The sequence below is a fragment of the Nannospalax galili genome, unplaced genomic scaffold (assembly GCF_000622305.1).
Source record: "Nannospalax galili isolate Female #2095 unplaced genomic scaffold, S.galili_v1.0 scaffold284, whole genome shotgun sequence".
NCBI lineage: Eukaryota > Metazoa > Chordata > Mammalia > Rodentia > Spalacidae > Nannospalax > Nannospalax galili.
This window is the reverse complement of record NW_008354281.1, coordinates 6,162,248-6,180,852: the sequence shown is the minus strand read 5'-3', so window position 1 is coordinate 6,180,852 and position 18,605 is coordinate 6,162,248. Positions and strand designations below refer to the sequence as shown.

The 18,605-nt window shown below is 32.2% G+C and overlaps 1 protein-coding gene across 11 annotated transcripts in view; it reads left to right on the top strand.

Annotated features, from left to right (window-relative positions):
• The window catches only part of Rims2 (regulating synaptic membrane exocytosis 2), a 570,072-nt gene that overhangs the window by 386,567 nt on the left and 164,900 nt on the right, over positions 1 to 18,605 (top strand). For 2 of the 11 annotated variants that reach the window (XM_029555208.1, XM_029555209.1), the window contains one exon: positions 12,515 to 12,547. The exons of the other annotated variants lie outside the window; for them this stretch is intronic. In XM_029555208.1, the coding sequence (XP_029411068.1) occupies positions 12,515 to 12,547 (33 nt within the window). The remainder of the gene's footprint in view (positions 1 to 12,514; positions 12,548 to 18,605) is intronic. 11 annotated transcript variants of the gene reach the window in all.

The following is an 18,605-nucleotide window of genomic DNA, read 5'->3' as shown; positions in this document are numbered from 1 at the left end:
GTAATATATAATTAAAATTTTATAATATAAATTTTATATAAACTAAAATTTAGTTTTTATATAATTTGGGACATTCAAATTGCCTTGAATAATTCATATCACATAGTAAGAACTATATTAGTGTTAACTGTTATCAATCTTGGACACTTTGAAAATGTAAATTTAAATTTTAAAGCTAATTTTGATTATGACCACCTTCCTGAATCAACTATTCAGAATATACATATATAGATTGCAGTTCTTTAAGAAATTAGCAATATTGGTGCTATTATTTATTAATTAACTTGACTAAGAAACATTATGAGTTGAAATGAGTAGATTTGGTTACAACATAATTTATTTTATGATATGCTAATACAGTCATTGAATGCTTAGATACACACTTAAAAATTAATATATGGAGCTTTAGGACACTTTTGTTACAGTCAGATAATTGTTCAGTCCTCTGGGTCATTTCCAGTTTCCTAGTGCTGAAAGTGTTCATTGTAGGTTAGATTCTTAAGTGTTCAGCTTATTTTTCCTTCTAAGATTTTATTAACTTTGGTAATTCTTTTAATTTCTCTGGGCCTCAATTTCCTCTGGTGCAAAATAAAATATTCCATTGAATTTTAACTGAAAACATGTGCTTTTCGAGATTTGGTTGATAAATTCTAGTGTTTCAAATATTTTTGTTTCCCATTATTTTCTTATTATTATTGTTTGATAATATTGCTTTGCTTTGGAAAACTAGAACATACAGCTTAATTGGCTATTACTATTATGATTATGTTTCTTACCTTTTTATAAAGTCTTATCCCATAAACTGTGCAATGAATTTGATAGAAAAACATTGTTTCTTTAAGGTGTTTTCCAATGTATGGCCCTCTATATTATTTCAAAATTGGATAATCCAATAAGAAAGGATAGAGAGAGGGAAGAAGGAAATAAAGAAAGAGAGGGAGGAAAGAGGGAAAGAACAACCATTTAGTAAAAAAAAAGCATGTTACAAAGGAAACAAGTAAAGTAGCTTTGAAATTCTTGTAATGGATGTTTCTGTATAATTTCTAGTAACCTGGTGATATTTAGACTGACAAAACCTAGAAGAGGATGTTTGTTCTTACCTTTTTCTTCCTTTTCTTTCTTTTTTTTTCCCCTTTTGAATTAGGGCTTTCCTATAGCCCCAGAGCTCACTATGTAGATAAAGCTGGCCTTACTCTCACACAGATCCTCCTGTCTCTGCTTCTTTAGTGCTGGGATTGAAAGTGTACATCATCCTGCCCTGCTTTTTTTGTTGTTGTTCTTTTGCTGTCTGTTTTCTCATTAATGCTTTTAATATAAGGGAAATATCAGTAACAATGTCTTAATTTCCAAACATGACCGATACCTACATGGGAATGGATTTTATAATGGAGCTGTTGGTTATTCCTGAATACCTCATTCCTTTCCAACGTAGATTAGTGACCATATATCCAAAGTTAACATGAGAGTATACTCTAAAATATCAAGGATTTTTATAATGTGCTTCGGGTAATCAAAAACATCTATTTTTGTGGAAAAGTAGTTTGGACACAGTAAGCTGGCTGGACTTGGAAGACAAGGTGCTGAAGGCATATAAAGATTTGGGGCATTTCAGTCTAATATCTGAGGGCCTAAGGGAGAGCAGAGGCTACCATAAAGAAGAAGATGTGTGTCTAAGATTTCTTCTCCTAGTTCATGGTTTCCAAACTTCAATCAATCAATTTTGGCATTAAGCACTGGAAACATGTATTTTCTAAATTTCTTACCCTTTCTTTTCCTCCCTCCCTTCCTTCCTCCCTCCCTCCCTCCCTTCTTTCTTTCTTTCTTTCTTTCTTTCTTTCTTTCTTTCTTTCTTTCTTTCTTTCAGAAGACTTTCCTCCTTTCCTCTTATTTCACTTTTTGTCTCCTTTTCTCATTTTATTTCTTCTATACTTCCAAATCCTCAAATAACTAATTAGGTTTAGGAAAGAAGTCCTTTCTGTTTCATAACTTTCTGGAACCCTAGCTATTGTTCAAGGCCACCTTATTGTTGACTTTCTAAATATAATTGTAAAGTCACCTTCTCTTTGCTGTTGACAGTAGATTAATCTTAGGGAGGTGATTTGGTACAGTGAAAGAACACACATTTTGAAACTTTGACTCAAAGTTCTGTCTTAGCAGGGCACTTACTCACATAAACTCATAGCATTAGTGAGAGCATGCACAAGTCTCACATAGACTCAAGTCAGACAAAACCCAGCATAGAAGTGGGAAAGCGGATAGGAAACCCCAACCCTACCCGAGGAACAATTAGCAGCAGACAGCTGCCCGGAGGGGGAGAGTGTCAGTCTTCTTCAAGGGTGTTTCTTTGGGTAGGTTAACCAGGTTCCAGTGGATATACCCACACCAAAGGACACTTGGGGACACAAGTTTGACTCGAGAGGCCTTAAAAAAAAATATATATATATATATATTATAAAAAATATATATGTTATATATATCATTATATGTGTGTATAATGGAATACATAAAATCAGTTGTGGGGTGGTAGGGTTGTAGAGAGGGGAGGGGGTCTATATATGATAAAACGATATTGTATGAAATTTGCAAAAATTCAATTAAAAACTTTTTAAAAAGGTGTGCCTTTCCAGTGATTTAGTAATTTCATACCTCAAAATTATTCATATTTTAGCTACATGATAATTTAATCATCATGTTTTAAAACATAAGTTCACAACTGAAAATTTAATCAATGAAATATTTAAATGTTGAATAAGATTCTGAGCAAAAACAAAAATTTTACTAGAAAAACCTTTTACCCACTCAAATGATTCCCAGTTTTCATCAGAGCACACTGACATATTCATTCAAGTAATACTGAAACACATTACGTTATGCATTTCTGATATTTCCTTCTTTACTTTTGGTAGTAAGTGTTTGGTATGCTTGCTATTCTCTACCTAAATTTTAATTCTGAAATAATTTAAAATTAAAATTTTTATTTTCAACAGTCAATATGAAGATATTTTAATTAAAAATCTCTTTAGAAAGCTGATGCTCAGAATTCATATTCCTGATAGCAAGCCAATTTATTTTTAATTATTTTAAATGTTTTATTTTAGTTTTATGGACTTAATTTCAAAAGAGAAATAACTATAAGTACCTCTTTTTTTAGTAGTAAGCATATTGTCAGTTCTCTTCTTTTTTAGGATTTGAATGGACAAAGTTTCAATATAGAATTTAATAATAACTACTGTTTTTGAACTTGTGGGAAATTGGAACTCTCAATACCTCAATTTCATCACTTCTATTTTAGGTACTCTTCTACAAAATCTAATTTGAATAATTAATCTATAATTGCAAGAAGCAAAAGCATTTGTAATTTTAGAGCTGAAATAACATTACAGACTTTTCATGACCAGCCTTTTCTCATCTGCAATAATAAATCCACAGGTAGACTTATGAACCATCTTGCTGAAAGCATACCCCTAGTTAATAGTGATAGTGTTTCAGGTCTAGTGGCATAACTCAGCATCTCTTCTGTCAGTCACTTTATTTTCAACTAAAACAATAACTCCAAATGTTAGTAATAGTACAAGGAATCAAAAAAGTAATATGTTAAAATCACCTACATTAGATGTTAGAGTATAAATATTTTCCATCTTTAACAATGATTTTATCTTCCAGTAATGTTTTATCTCGCTTACTCTTATAAAATGTCTTACTATTCTTTCAGGGTAAAAGGTGAAGTACCAGAGCATACCACTACATGCATAGTGAAACTTTATTGGGATTAAAATGTACACAGTAGCTGGGCGCGGTGGCGCACGCCTTTAATCACAGCACTTGGGAGGCAGGGATAGGCAGATCAATGTGAGTTTGAGGCCAGCCTGGTTTACATAGTGAGTTCCAGGCCAGCTAGAGCTACAGGGAGATCCTGTCTCAAAAAGACCAAAAAAAACTGTACATGATAATGATCTACTTGCCATAAGAATTATGTGACTATAAAGAAAGCAAGTGGGCCTATGAGATGGCTCAGTAGGTAAAGGCTCTTACCACAAAGTCTGACAACCAGAGTTGAATCTCCGAAACCCATAGTGAAAAGAAAACCAAGTCTTGCAAGTTGTTGTCTGACTTACACAAAGAAAGCAAGAAGGAAGGAAGGGAAACTAAGGAAAGAAAAAGGAGAGAAAAAGAAGGAAAGAGGAAGGGAGGAAAGAAGGAAGGAAGGGAGGGAGGGAAGGAAGGAGGAAGGGAGGAAGGAAAAATGTTTAAAAGTAGGCAAGTGACAGGATTTTTTCTAAGAGCTAGTGTCAGATTAGAAATGAATGGTGAGCAGTGAATCTTATAGTGTGTGACCAGCAAGGCTCTGTCTTCCTATCTCTTCTATCTCTTTACCTCTTCTACTTCTGCTGTGTCCATTGTCCATTGTCCACTCTGTTCCATCCACAGAGACCTCCGTACTTTTCAGGAATAAGTCAGACATAATTCCACTCAGGATTTACGCTTGAATATTCCTGCCTGTAAACTCCTGTCCCCAAGTAACAGCCTGAATTTCTGAAGTTCTTTATTCAAAAATTGCCTTCTTACAGAGGACTTACATGACTGCACTATCTAAAATTTTACCATCCTTTGGATGTTTTATCTATTTTATGCTTGTCTTTTTAGCATGTATCATAAAGTCACAGTGTGTTTTGCATGTTTATCTTCATAAGCTCTTTACCACTAAAATATAATCTTAATGAGAATATGAATCTTGCCTATTTTGTTTGCTGTTAGGGCCTCAGTACTTATATATATGCTTAAGTTTTAGTAAATGCTGAATATTTATTTGTTGATTTAATGGAAAATCTTAGATATGCCAAGTAACTCACATTCATGATACCAAACTATTATACTTTTGTCTTCCTTTATTAAGGTTTGGTTGAAATATTTTATAGGATATGAATTTCATTCTCACTTGATATAGTAACAAAATAAATGCCATTTTATTACATATTGATTACATATTGAAATAAATTTTCTCTCAGTGTGTATGAACTTCTCTAAAATTGCATATAAGCATTTCATTTTGCCACAATAAAATAATTCTTAATAAGTATTTACTCTTAAAATAAATTCACATTGTTTAATATCAACAAAGGGAAGACTGTTATACCTAGCCATTTTAATTGTCCTTAATTATTTTCTTCATACTTTGGATGGATTCATTTTGTTGAAAATAGATTTAAAAGCTTAACAAAGTATAATTTAATGTTTTAGATCTTGAGACCCATAAAAACAAATCAAATAATATGGCATTCCTATATTTAAAATGTTAAGACATTACATAATATGTTTAAGAATTTAGGAAAAATATCTTTAAAATAACCCCCTCAAAAGTATTTTTAGGTTCTTGCTGTGCTGTTTATTCTAATGGTTCTGACAAGCTCTGATTACTTCTTTTTTTTTATTTGTACTAGAAGTTACATGGGAAGACCAGCAGAAAAAGGTGAATGGTACAATAAATGATGACAAACCATTACCGAAAAAGAAACACCAATCTGAGCCAGGTTTGTCAGGGTTTGGAACCACATGAAAGCATGGCACTCTAAACACTGCATTTCATGCTATGTAGGTGTGTGTGACCTTGCACCTCATTTTTCTCCTTTTGGTGTGAACTTTACAGTGTGTGGATCCCATGTAGACTAGAGTGATAAATACTTAACTACGATTTGTTGATTAAGTTAATTCTCTTTATAAGATTAATCTTTTAAAGGAACAATGACTGAAACACATATGAACATCTGCCATATGTAACTGGTGGGAACTTAATGGAGAAGTGAATACTTGTGTTTCTGAACGCAACTGTAGAAAGACAATATAAACATTCCTTAATTTGTCTTTCTAGTCCATTCTTATTTTTACGCTATAAAGGATATTGAGATAGTTTGATTGATTTATTTGTAACTTCGAGAGCCAAAAATTACTGTCCACAACCAGAAAGAAAAGGGAAGGCCTAATTTGTGAATTCAGTAAGAGTCTCTAGAACCATTCATTCTAACAATTAATTGAAATGTTTTTGTTTTCCTTTCTTTTACTTTTTTGGGGGCAAAGAGTTGATTGACTACATGGTAAAAAATAAAATAAAGTTTTCTGTTTTAAGGAGGAATAGAAGAAAAAAATGAAAAATAGAAATCAAATAATTAGTATTTTATTTTGTAATTAGATGAGTGTACATTAAAATTTGAATGTTTTACTAATTATATCATTATTTAAAATGACTGTCTATAGTAACAATATTAGTCTATTTTTATATGCTAAATAATTTTATCTTAGAGTTCTAAAACCTTTAGTTTAAAATGCATCAATGTATAAATTTTACAAAAATTCATTAACAAGTATTCCTGTCATCCTACTTTACCCCAAAGAACGAAGTTGGCATTGAATTTTCTGAGTCCACAAGACAGAGCCATTGTCCTCCTAGGCTCTGCATCTGGTAAAGATCCTTAAACTAAAATGACAATTACACTAATTATTTAGTCATTCCAATTGTGAAAAGGCTGTTAACAAGGAAGAACAGAGTACTTTGAAAGAAAGCTTATTACATATGTGTCTGAAGTGCAAGGAAAGATGGCAAAGTCAATGTCAGGACATGGAAAATATATTAAAATAAACTAGAATTCATATTAAGAATTCAGTATATTTATAGAATTGCAAAATGAAAGGATTTTATGTTTTTAAAGCTTCACAGAAATATCAGTTTATTTGACAAATACTGCTTAATATGTTTAAATTTTTAAAATAGAAATTTAAATTAATGTATGATTTATATGACAAAAATTATTCCTTACGCTGGGTGTGATAGCACACGCAGAACACTCAGGAGGCAGAGGCAGACTGATTTTTGTGAGATCAGGATCAGCTGCTCAGTATAGTGATTTCTAGATCAGCTGGTGCTACAAGAAGATGCTGCCTCAAAAAAAAAAAAAAAAAAAAACAGAACCAAAATTTATCCCTTAAAAACATCTCTCAGACTGAGAATGTAGTTTAGTGGTAGAGCTCTTCTTTGAGATGAGTAAGGCCCTGTGTTAGATCCATAGCACTGCAAAATAAATAAGTAGTAAATAAATCATAAATTCTCCTTGCTATATTGTTTTATATGGATTATCCTCGCTCATAAACCACTATTTATCTTCTTTGCTATCATGTCTATGTGGATAGGATTGTGGCCATATAGATCTATGTTTCTATGTTAAATTATGATAGAGTGCAATGCTTGGAAATCTCACAAACAGAAAATTTCAAAGATCTAATTTAAATACTTTTAGTTTATTCTCACATATACCATGTATACATTGCCTAAGTCCTTTAATTGAACATAACCTTTGTATGCAGTAGAGTAAATTAATTGGAGTATGTTTATGTCATAATTTAAATAATAGAATTTTAGGTTTTGGCAATTGTGGGTTTTGCTGTATGCTCTGATAATTGATCCTCTAAATCCAAACCCTAAATTAAATGAGTAAATTATGCAATATACTAAGGAAAGAAAATAAATGTTAAATTTTTATGTACCAAAACTTTTATGTATTTTTAAAAGATAAAAAAGAAGCACAAAGAATATTTTAAATTATTGAGGCTTTGGAGCCATAAAATGGAAGGAAAATAATAATAACATTTAGACAGAAACTTTGCAATTCTGAACTTTATGGACGATGCTCTTGGAGTAATTTATTAGGTAGAATTAAGATATTTATAGTCTATTGGTTATATTCAATGCCCAAGACATACTTTACATACTAAACTTTAAGAAATCACATTTTATGAATATCAAATTTTCCTTATCAACATTTATTGTGGTAAAGTGTGACAGAAAAAGTTAGGCTTTGAACCTAAACCTGAGATGGAAAGTTTGGAGCCTATCAATAATCGTGTTGTTTTTATTTCAGTTGCTCTTCTATGAAAGTCTGTACAAGAATAATTGCCAGGCTTGGGAATTTTGCCATTTATAGGAAGTATGTTAACAATAAATGTGGCATTTACTTTAGGACCAAATTACTGGTTTGTGTGCTATAAAGAAAAACAAATGAGCTGAATATTTGGATGACTTTGTAATGGTACTTGCTTTCTTAAAAATATTTTTATTGAGATTTTGTGCATTTCATTTAATAGATCTTAATCAAATTTGGATCCTCTCCCCCATCTGCACCCTCCCCCGCCACCCCTCTCTCCCAAGGGTTTCATGCAGTCTGTCATAATGTTAAGTCCTATTCACCAAAGCAACGTACCCAGATGTCCCTCGGTGCAAGTTCTCCACTGGAGTTGAGTCAGTCTATTTAGTCACCATGTTAAAGAAAACCTACTCTTCTTCACCCTACAGTATTCAGTTACCAATAGTTCTTCAGCTAGGTTTGGGGCCTGCTACCCATTTCCCCAGTTTTATGCTGGATTTTTGTCTGATTGAGTCAGCATAGGTCTTGCGCATGCTCTCACCATTGTAGCAAGTTCATATGAGCAAGTTCCCAGTGGCCTGAAAGCCTCTGTTTCCTTATGTTCATGCACTAACCCTAACTCTTACAATCTTTCTGTCCCTTCTGCCACAGCAGTCCCTGAACCATGGGTGCGTGAGGTTTAATATACATTTCTGAAGATGGCTTAAAGGTTGTCATCAAGAGGAATGGTTTACTTCAGTTTCTGATTTAACTGATAGCTATATAACTGAAAACACTTGAAAGTATGACAGTGTTTTTTTTATCATGTTAAATCTCTTTCATATGAGTTTAAAATATAAAAATTCTAATCCTAACTTTAAACCTCAGAATTAATGGGTAATGTTTAATCTCTTGCATCTTCGTCATGAAGAATATGCATTAGATTTTGTTATGGCCTTAGTACTGATAAAGCTTTTTATTTAGTACTGAACCTAGGCCCTCGCAGATGAATATTCATGGATAATGTATATTTTATTCTTTCAGTGAGCAATTTTACTGCAAACAAGAATATTATATTATCTTTGATGATACAACCAGTGCTATTAAATGCTGAAAACAAATGTTAAACTGTTGAATTTATTTTTGCTTTGTGAGTTTATTTGTGCTTACAGTAAATAGAACTGTCCATGAGAAAATAGTATATTTCTACATAAAATATTTTAGCTCCCTGTTGTACTTACCACATTGTTAAAATGCTGAGCATCTAAAAGTGAGTTCCTTAGGTTTAAGGAGTGTTAGGCGCTACTGCAGTTTCACATATTTTTACGTGACAACCTCTTAGATTTAAATGGCTCAGTTTATCTGAAAATATCATTTAAATGACTTCTAATATGTCCAATGATTAATTAATACTATTCATAAGAGGATTATTTGTTTTGATTTGTTAATTTCTATGTGTCAGTTGTGTTATGCATATAAGAAAATATTTGGTTGAGTAACCTACTTTTATTATAATTACTCTGAAACCATCTCAGTGCCTTTAATTTGCTACATTTTATCTGAGAAATAAGTTTGTGGGATATTTTCTTTTTTGTAAAATCTAGGTAATGAAATGCTGTACTTGGGTACCATAGAATATTTTTATAAATTAAAAAAACATTCAAACTAACAACTTAGACTTTTACTAACTATAGCATTAGCTACTATGTTAAAGTCTTACTTTTGAGAAGTTCATACATGTATACAATTAAATATAATCATATCTACCCTCACCTCCCTTTTCATCACACCCTCTCTGAATTTCATGTAATTTTTTGGTTTCCTTGTAGCCCAAGCTAGCCTGGAACTCATTATTTAGACCTACTGGCCCGTATCTCATAGAGATCCCCCTGCCTCTGCCTCTTGAGTGTTGTGATTAAAGGTTTGTGTCACCACACCTGGCTACTTCATGTCTTTTTTGCCTTTCCCTTTCCTTTTGTTTATAAGCCACTAAATCTGATTAGTCCTATTTATATGTGCATGGATATGAGGCCATGGGAATCTTGCCAGTTGAGAAGTAGCTTCCTTTAAGGTTCAGTTCATTATAATATTGTATGAAAAACAGGTGCTTATAGTTTATTATCATTGATGTAAGACATGATTGCTACAATGAACTCACTGTCTTTATTTCTTTTTAAATGAAGGCTGTTTAATGTATGCTACACAATAAGATTTTGACCATAAGGAAAGTAAGAAAGTCATCCAAAAAGTTAGTGTAAGTGTAATTATATGTGGAGGTTTTAGGATTTGCCTGTCTGTGTGTTATAGTTATATTTTCATAGATGCTGTTTGACCTACTTACTACTGCATCTTAGTCACGTAAATAATGGAAAGTGATTTAATGAACAATCTCGTCAGTAGTGAAATCACGGTCACAATATATTCTTTACATTTTCTTTACAAACAATATAAATTTTGTGTTATTGTCTGAATCTTAAAATTTTGTTGGCTCTAAGAATGTAGGCGCTGAGCTATCACTTATAAAAATGAAGGTGTTTCTGGATTGCTTGACCAGTTGTGCTATATGGTTCTTTCTAAAGAATGTTTCTAATTAAGTGCATATTACATGTCCAGTTCAGGTTTAATGATGAGAAGTTTTTTTAAAATTTTTTCCTTGTTTTGAATTTTTAATTACATGCTTTTATTGGGTCATATAGCATCATGTAGGAAACTTCTGTTCCTTTACTGACTCTGCCATTGAACTTGTTTTGTGACCTTGGGTAAGTTAATTTGAAATCTCTGTGCCTCCATTATTTACCATAATAGATTAGTGAATGAATTGAGAAGAATTTTTATTTTTTCGCTATATAATATGAAAAAAATTATCAATGGTATATAAATTAATCCAAGTTTCAGGAAAACCTTGGAGGAAAATGAACCTTCATTTGTGCAGTTCATACTTTCTGCACAAAATTAAAATGCTCTAATAGAGGTGTACTGTATGTCAACAATTGTTTTATCCAATTCACACCAATTTACTTTTAACATGTAATGAAACCATTTTAGCAATATGCTTAATGTTTATCTATGGAAATGTTGTATGCAAAGAATAGACAATGTGTAATAGAGTTCCGCATCGACTTATGTTATTAATGTATCTCATTTTCCTGCATTATGTTCTTTATGATATGGGTGGGCTGGGAATGGAAAAGAAAATATGGCATATAGTATTTTAATGCATATGAGTACATTTCACAAGGGCACAAGGGATTTTTACTTGTGTTCATTAGTATCAGTAGCCTCTAGTTTGGAATGCAGTGGTGATGAGTATCTGATTTTGAATAGGTGAAGATATAATAATATACTAAAAACATTGTTATGAATCAAAATGTGTCATTCCGTTTCTAGTTCTCAGTAATTAATTTTAAGACTTCTTTCTTTTCCTTAGGCAAAAATGGTCTTCCTTGTATTTTATTATAATGGAAACATTTCATTTTCTTGCTATCCATGAATAGAAAATTTGTTATAGAAAGTAATTCTCTCTGTACTTACAATTCTAACATATTGTATTTCAGCATGTTTATTTCTTTGTAAGTCACTCAAAACTATGATACAGATTTTGCAAAACAATGTGGTATTTAAGAATTTTGGTGTCTGATTCAGATATAAGTACATAATTGAAATAGGAGATTCTGACTCGTGCTGTATTATTTACCTGTGTCAGTTGTACTAACAGTAACAGAGTTTAGCAGGATCTTTTTGTTTACTTCAAATCATGGTAAAAAAAAAATTAACTTCCCAAATAGCAATTGGAAAAGTATTATTTCCAAAATATGTGCCACATGTATTCTGGTTGGTAATAGATTTGCCCAAATTAATGTTAATAGAAGCTGTAGTGATCTATAATGTGGTATTTATAAGAATTTTAGGCATAAATAGATATTATAAAGGAATATAATCAAACGAAATTTATCTAAATTAAATGACTATATTAATTTTCAATAACAAACTGAAGCTTTAATATCAACTAATGTTCTTGCAATAGACTGTATTGTTTATTTTATGAAATTTTTATTTTAACTTTCTACTATTTTTAAGTTAATTAATGAAGTGTTTGTCTGATGGACAAATTATTTTCATGTATATACTGGTTGATTTTGGAAATGTGACAACTTTTTGGAGGAACAATTTTATTGCACTTTTTAATTATGGTGAAATTAATTTTCTTTCTCAGATAATTAAAAGTCATAAGCATTTTCTCAGGTTTTAATTTGACTTACTGATATTTTGAAACATGTGAGCAAAGAAATAACATTGGTTTTACTAAAGATTTTTTTTTCAGTATCAGTGTTCAAGATTGGCTGTAAATAAATAACTGTAAACTTTTTAAATCCTCTTTTTATGAACTAACTTTATTTTTCTTATTCTGCTAACCTATAGTAGCTTTACTACTTTTTGTCAGTTCTTGCATCTTCTTTTCTTTATGCTATGCATTGAATTTCTGTATCTTCCCTACGACTGTGCACAGGATTCTTTCTCAGAACAATCTGGGTCCTTTCCTTCAGTGTCACTTTTTACCTTTTGAGTATATCCACTCATACCCATCTCCTTTGTCTATGTCTGTCCATTATGTGATGTGATCACAGAAGAAGTGGATTCCACAAGGAAAAGATATACAGGTCTGTCTCTTCTACTGATTTTCTTTTTTATGATTTCATATAATCTAGCTAATTTTATAAACTTTTTACCATTTTTTACCCTTTCCATAATTTTTCATTCTTTTCTAATGTATGAAAATGTTAAATTTTGCAGGTGTTTTAAGTACTTATATTTTCAACTTTTCCCAGCAAATTGGAGCATTTGGATAAAATAAAATTAAATAATTAATTTTATTTAATATGTGTATATATGTGACCATGCTATAATTACTGACACAAAAATATGTATATGTGTATATGTATAAATATAAATGCTTATGAGAGAAAGTCAGCTAGATTACTTTATAAGTTGATTGATTTCTTCTTTTCACATAATTTTCACAAGGATTTTAGTCCTGTTATGACTTCAGAGTGTTCTCATCTACTCTGTGAAGATACCAAAGACCTAACACATGTCCTGACAGAGCTATTCCTGTTCTTATTACTTAGCAATTAAGAGATGAGGATAATATTCTATGTTTATGTGCCAATATGGATGATTTTTCTAGTACAGCCAATAAAGTTATAAATTCAAATAAAACATGCTTTAAACAGATATACAGAGAAGGATTGATGGAAGAGGGAAACTTGAATACTTATTCAACACACATATACTAAACACATGCTCTGTGCTACTGTTTCAAGTGTTGGAAATAGCAAGACAAACAGCTCCTTATTTTTACAGACATTTTCAGGGTTTGTCTAACAAATAAAGGCAATAATTAATTATTGGTGCTATAATGTGAAATAACAAAAGAAGATATTTCCACCTCAGTAAGGTTGATACTAGCACAGAAAAGCTTCATAGAAATGATCTGTATTGAATGTATATTAAAAGCTATAAAAGTATTTTATTCTTCTGTTGAGAACATTTCAAGTGAAGGAAACAATGTGATCAAAGGTTTCAAGCAAGTTTAGGAAGAAAAAAATAGCCAGGGTCATAATTCATAGAGATTGTATAAGGCTATTGAAGTATGTTAAACAACAGAATACAAAGTCAGATATTTATTTCTAGGAAGATTATTTTGGAGCGATGGAAATAAAAAATAGACTAGATTGACATCAGCAATAAAGCCGTTTATGAGGATACTACATGTTAGAAGATAGTAATATCAAAATGAAGGTTATCAGTGGAATGCATGAGCAGTTACTGAAAGATGTGGAATCTGTAAGTCAGACACTGAGTGAACATTATTGATGCAAGAAGAAGAGAAATAAGATGATATCCTGTGTCTAAGCTATTTGGACAGGTGGTTGTAGATTTTATAGGAAATAAATAACTAAAATACATTTATAGCAGTGAAAATGTCATTGTAATGGGCAGTGCATAAATAAATCATACGTATGCAACCTTAAATTTTTTTGTCATTTTAATACTAAGAATTTTCCTGGGGCTAGAGGAATGACCCAGTGGTTAATAGCACTCACTGCTCTTCTAGAGGACTCATGTTCCATTCCCAGCACCCACATGGTGGCTAACAGCCATCCATAACTGTAGTTCCAGGGGCTCTGACATTCTCTTCTGGCAGTGCAAGACATGGGTGTACTTATATGCAGGCAAAACACACACATGGGGGCTGGTGAGATGGCTCAGCAGTTAAGAGCACTGACTGCTCTTACAGATGACCTAGGTTCTGTTCCCAGAACCCACATGATGGCTAACAACTGTCACTATCTCCAGTTCCAGGGGATCTGATGCCCTCTTCTGATCTCTATGGGCATTGCACAACACAGGTGTCCTTACTTCATGTTATCAAAACCAACATAAGTTTAAAAATTTTAAATTTGTGTACAGACAATACACTCATACACATAAAATAAAAATAATAAGCTATTTTTTAAAAACACAAGAAAAAAATTTAAAATTAATACCAAATATTTAAAAATTAATATATAAAAACACTATCACTTGTAATTTGAAAGAAGTTGAAAGTATTTATAAAGAAATTGCTACAGTTGTGTCTACTATAGATAATGAATGGTACTTCTTACTAATTACCATTTAACTCGTTATGCCAAAAGCTTATTTTTCAGAAAAATGTTTTAACTGCTTACTTTGATTTGTTATTAGCAAACTGAAAGGTTTTGCATTACAATTTTGGTAAATTTAATACAACAGTAATATATAAACAATGAGTGAGTAAGAATTTGGGGTAATAGACATTCCCAGAATTGTTTAATAATTTAAAAAAAAACAAAAACAAAACAAAAACAAAATCAGGTGTGATGGTGCATGCCTGTAATCTCAGCACTTGGGAAGCAAGAAGCAAGCATATCTCTGTGATTTCCAGGCAATCCTGGTCTACATAGAGATTTCCAAGCCAGACAGGACTACATAATTAGGCCCTCTCTAAAATGAAATTAAATAATAAGATAACAAAATAAAGAAATTTACTAGTTGAACAGAGAATTAAACTATTACCTTATTTTTTTGTCTTTAAAACCAGAAGAAAAATAAATAATTCTAGATATTTTTTGAAAAAAAAACTTAGCTTTTTAAAAGAACAATGAAATCAATGTTGTTTTATTCTCTGTTGGCTAACATTAGAGAGATACTGATATAGGCATAAAGTACCAAACAGCTAACAGCCTTTGTGATCATAGACAAATCTCTTAATCTCTCCAAGTCCCTGCTTCCTTATTGTTACAAGAGTAGGTTGAGACTTAATAATGTGTGTGTGTGTGTCTGTCTGTCTGTCTGTCTGCACTTTCATTCAATAGAAAGATAAAAATAAATGACCAGCCAAAATGGAAAACTTACAATTTCAAGAGTAAGTAAATTCTGATAAAACAAAACAAAACAAAACAGAATACCACCAAGGAAAAGGAAAAAAAGCAAAAGCTGTGGGCAACCAACTTCTTCATATAGAGAAATTTGGGTCTGGGAGTATAACTGATAGGGTGTGTGTCTAGCATATGTGAGGCCCTGTATTTTTATCTCTACACAACCAGAGTTATTGTCATAAGACTGAAGGAATTTTGTCTGCAAATTCCAGTAGGTGGTCAAAATATAATATTAATAAAACCGTGACTTCCTGAAGCTATTTCAAGTCTTCCTCTTAATATTTTTGTAGAGCAAAAAGAAAAATTTATGCATTTTGTGCAGTTGTAGTCAATTTTAGATTTAAGGCCTTAATAGTGAAAATATACATAGGAATGAAAATCTAAGGAAGACTTGACATTTCCCTGTAAAGTAGCCAGATAACTAGTGAACTTGACTATGTTGCATAGAATTATTCTCTAGTTATCATATGTCATATTAAATTATGATGCCACAATAGTTTATTTACACAAGTGGAAATTATTCATAAAATTACTAATCTTGGACTATTAGGTTTCACATCCTGAAATACATTTGTTCGATGAATGCCTACAAAGCATTCATCTAGCCGTCTTCCTTCTAGATGGTGATGGTGTTACATGACAGTAACAAAGGCGTACAGTCTCCTGTAAAAATGTTTGGATCAGACAAATATCTTGCCCAAGGTATTCAAGGAATTTAGACTGAAAAAATCTAACTCTGTTCCAGAATCCATCCTTAGCCTTATGAAATGCCAGTAGGAAAATACTATATCCAAGTAAGTTATACACTGTGCAAGGCTATGAAGAGCACAGCACTAGAGAGCTGGGATGAGGAACGCAAGAAAGGAACTTGGAGATAATGTAAATGGAGACCACCTCAATCTATGTGCCAGCTTTATTTAGGACCCATGATGTAACTGGTGTTTACATGGAGGCTACTGAAAGGGTAAATTCCATCGAGGAGAAGTTAGTGTGCCCTGGTATTCTCCACCCAGTCTTCCTGCTTCTTTCTCTGAGAGTGACTGCATCTAATGTTCATTCCTCTTCATTATCATTATTGAACAGGAACATTGTTGAGATTTCCCTATTGGTGTGGTATTCCTTTAGTTTCTAAAGTAGTGTCAGATTATGTCACATTACTCTGTGTAGTTATTCTTGTACCCTTGACCAGTTGTTAACAACATCTTTGGGAAAAGGAGCCCAACTTTGTGGTTACACATGAGTACTACTGAAAAATCCAAACATTAGTGCAAATAATTGTTCAACTAATGGCAGTATCTAATTTGATTAAAAATTTGAATCCCCTTTTTGAAATGTTTATTTAGCCAACATGAGTAAAATAATATAATAAAAATTAAAATGCACTTTTTTTCTGTTCTGAGAAGCAAACCCAAGGCCTCATGCATGTTGGTCAAGTGGTCTGCTGCCCATGTACACCCCTAAATCCTGCTTTTTTTGCGATATTGCTACATAAATGTTACTAATTTTATCTAAATTTATTACCCAAATGGATGATAGCATCACCATGGCTGTTTGGAAACACCGCATCTGCAATTTATAATAGTTTAGTTTGTTTAGTGATCTGTCCTTAATTTCACCTTCAGACATATTATTTTTGTCTACAAATTTTCTCAATTCAATTCCCCCACATTTATCTTATTTCACATATGTTTTTGAGATATTATTATCATTCAAATTCATAGCAAACATAATTTTATTTAATTAATATGGCCTTATAGGTGTCTTAAAATGTTGAAATGAAAAGTATAAATGTAGCTAATATGAACAGTAGCCATATCACAAAAATTAGTTGGGGGAGTTGTGCTGATTGGGTGTTTCATTAGTTATATAATATAGGTCAACCTTGACATTGTTGAAGTGAGCAAATACTCGCAATATGCTGTGTATTAGTAATTGACTTAAAAAAAAATACCTGACCCACCATCTTAAGGAAGGAGGGTTATTTTGGCTATTGTTTTTGTGTATAGTTCATTATAATGGGGAAATCATGAAGTCAGACACTTGAGGCTTCTGGTAGCACTGTGCTCAGTCAGGAGCCAGAGGGAGATGAATGCTCTTTGTTGCCTCTCTTCTTTTTATTCAGTCTATAGAGCCTATCGCATGAAATGGTGTGTGTGTGTGTGTGTGTGTGTGTGTGTGTGTGTGTGTGTGATGGAGAGAGGGGGAAAGAAAAGAGATAGACATACAGACACAAACAGGAATTTGCTTTATCACTTTCATTTTTTTTTTTTGTAAAGTAAGCACAGAGATGGACCTGGTGGCACATACGTATAATACCAACAAGCATGAGGCTGAGACAGGAGGAGTGTGAGTTCAAGGCCCCTTTAGCTACACAGTGAGAGCCTATCTCAAATCAAATCGAACAAAACACGATCCTTTTTTGTTTTGTAAGCATGATGATTGGGTGTTCACGCCATTACATTACCCATCTAACATGAAAAAAATTTATCGATCATCATCTTTCTAATCTAGCATAAAATAATAGAGTAATATTTGGGTACTTTTTTCAATCCGTGAACTGCTTTTCTATTTGCATTTGATTCAATAAATTGCTTTTCATTCCAAGAAGGGAAAAAAATTGGATGAAACCTGTTTCTGTATTACTTTTCCTTGGATTGAGCAAGGGACCAGCAAAAGAAAATTTTACTTCCTGGTGGGAAATTCCTTAAGGTGGATATCGTTATCAATAGGAGATCTTCTCAAGAATATCATTCTTAATGGAAGGAGATTATATAAATGTAGAAAAAAAACTTCATACATGCCAAATAATTTGTGGTATGGTTATCATTTGTTCCATGATCTACTCAGTTATATTGATCTATTCAGTTATATGCTGAGTTTATTTACTCGTGTGTTAGCTATTGATATTGATATTTCATTGGTTAAGACTATAATCAGGAATTTTCCCACTTGGGTATAGCTTATAATAATGACTGTGCTTGGAGGTAAAAGATAGCTTCGCGATTGTATGTTAGACTGATATAGTTAAATAGCTAAATACAGCAAATACAGATTGTTATTCTTAGAGCTCAGTAGTCCATTATATATAAATAATATTACATAAGTCTAATCCTATATATTTTGTGTATGTGTGTGCACGTTTGCATATTCACACACACATGCATGCATGTGTGTGTGTGTGTGTGTGTGTGTGTGTGTGTGTGTGTGCATGGTGTGGAGGCCTGAGTTAGCCTAGGGTAACTTTCCTAAGACTTTA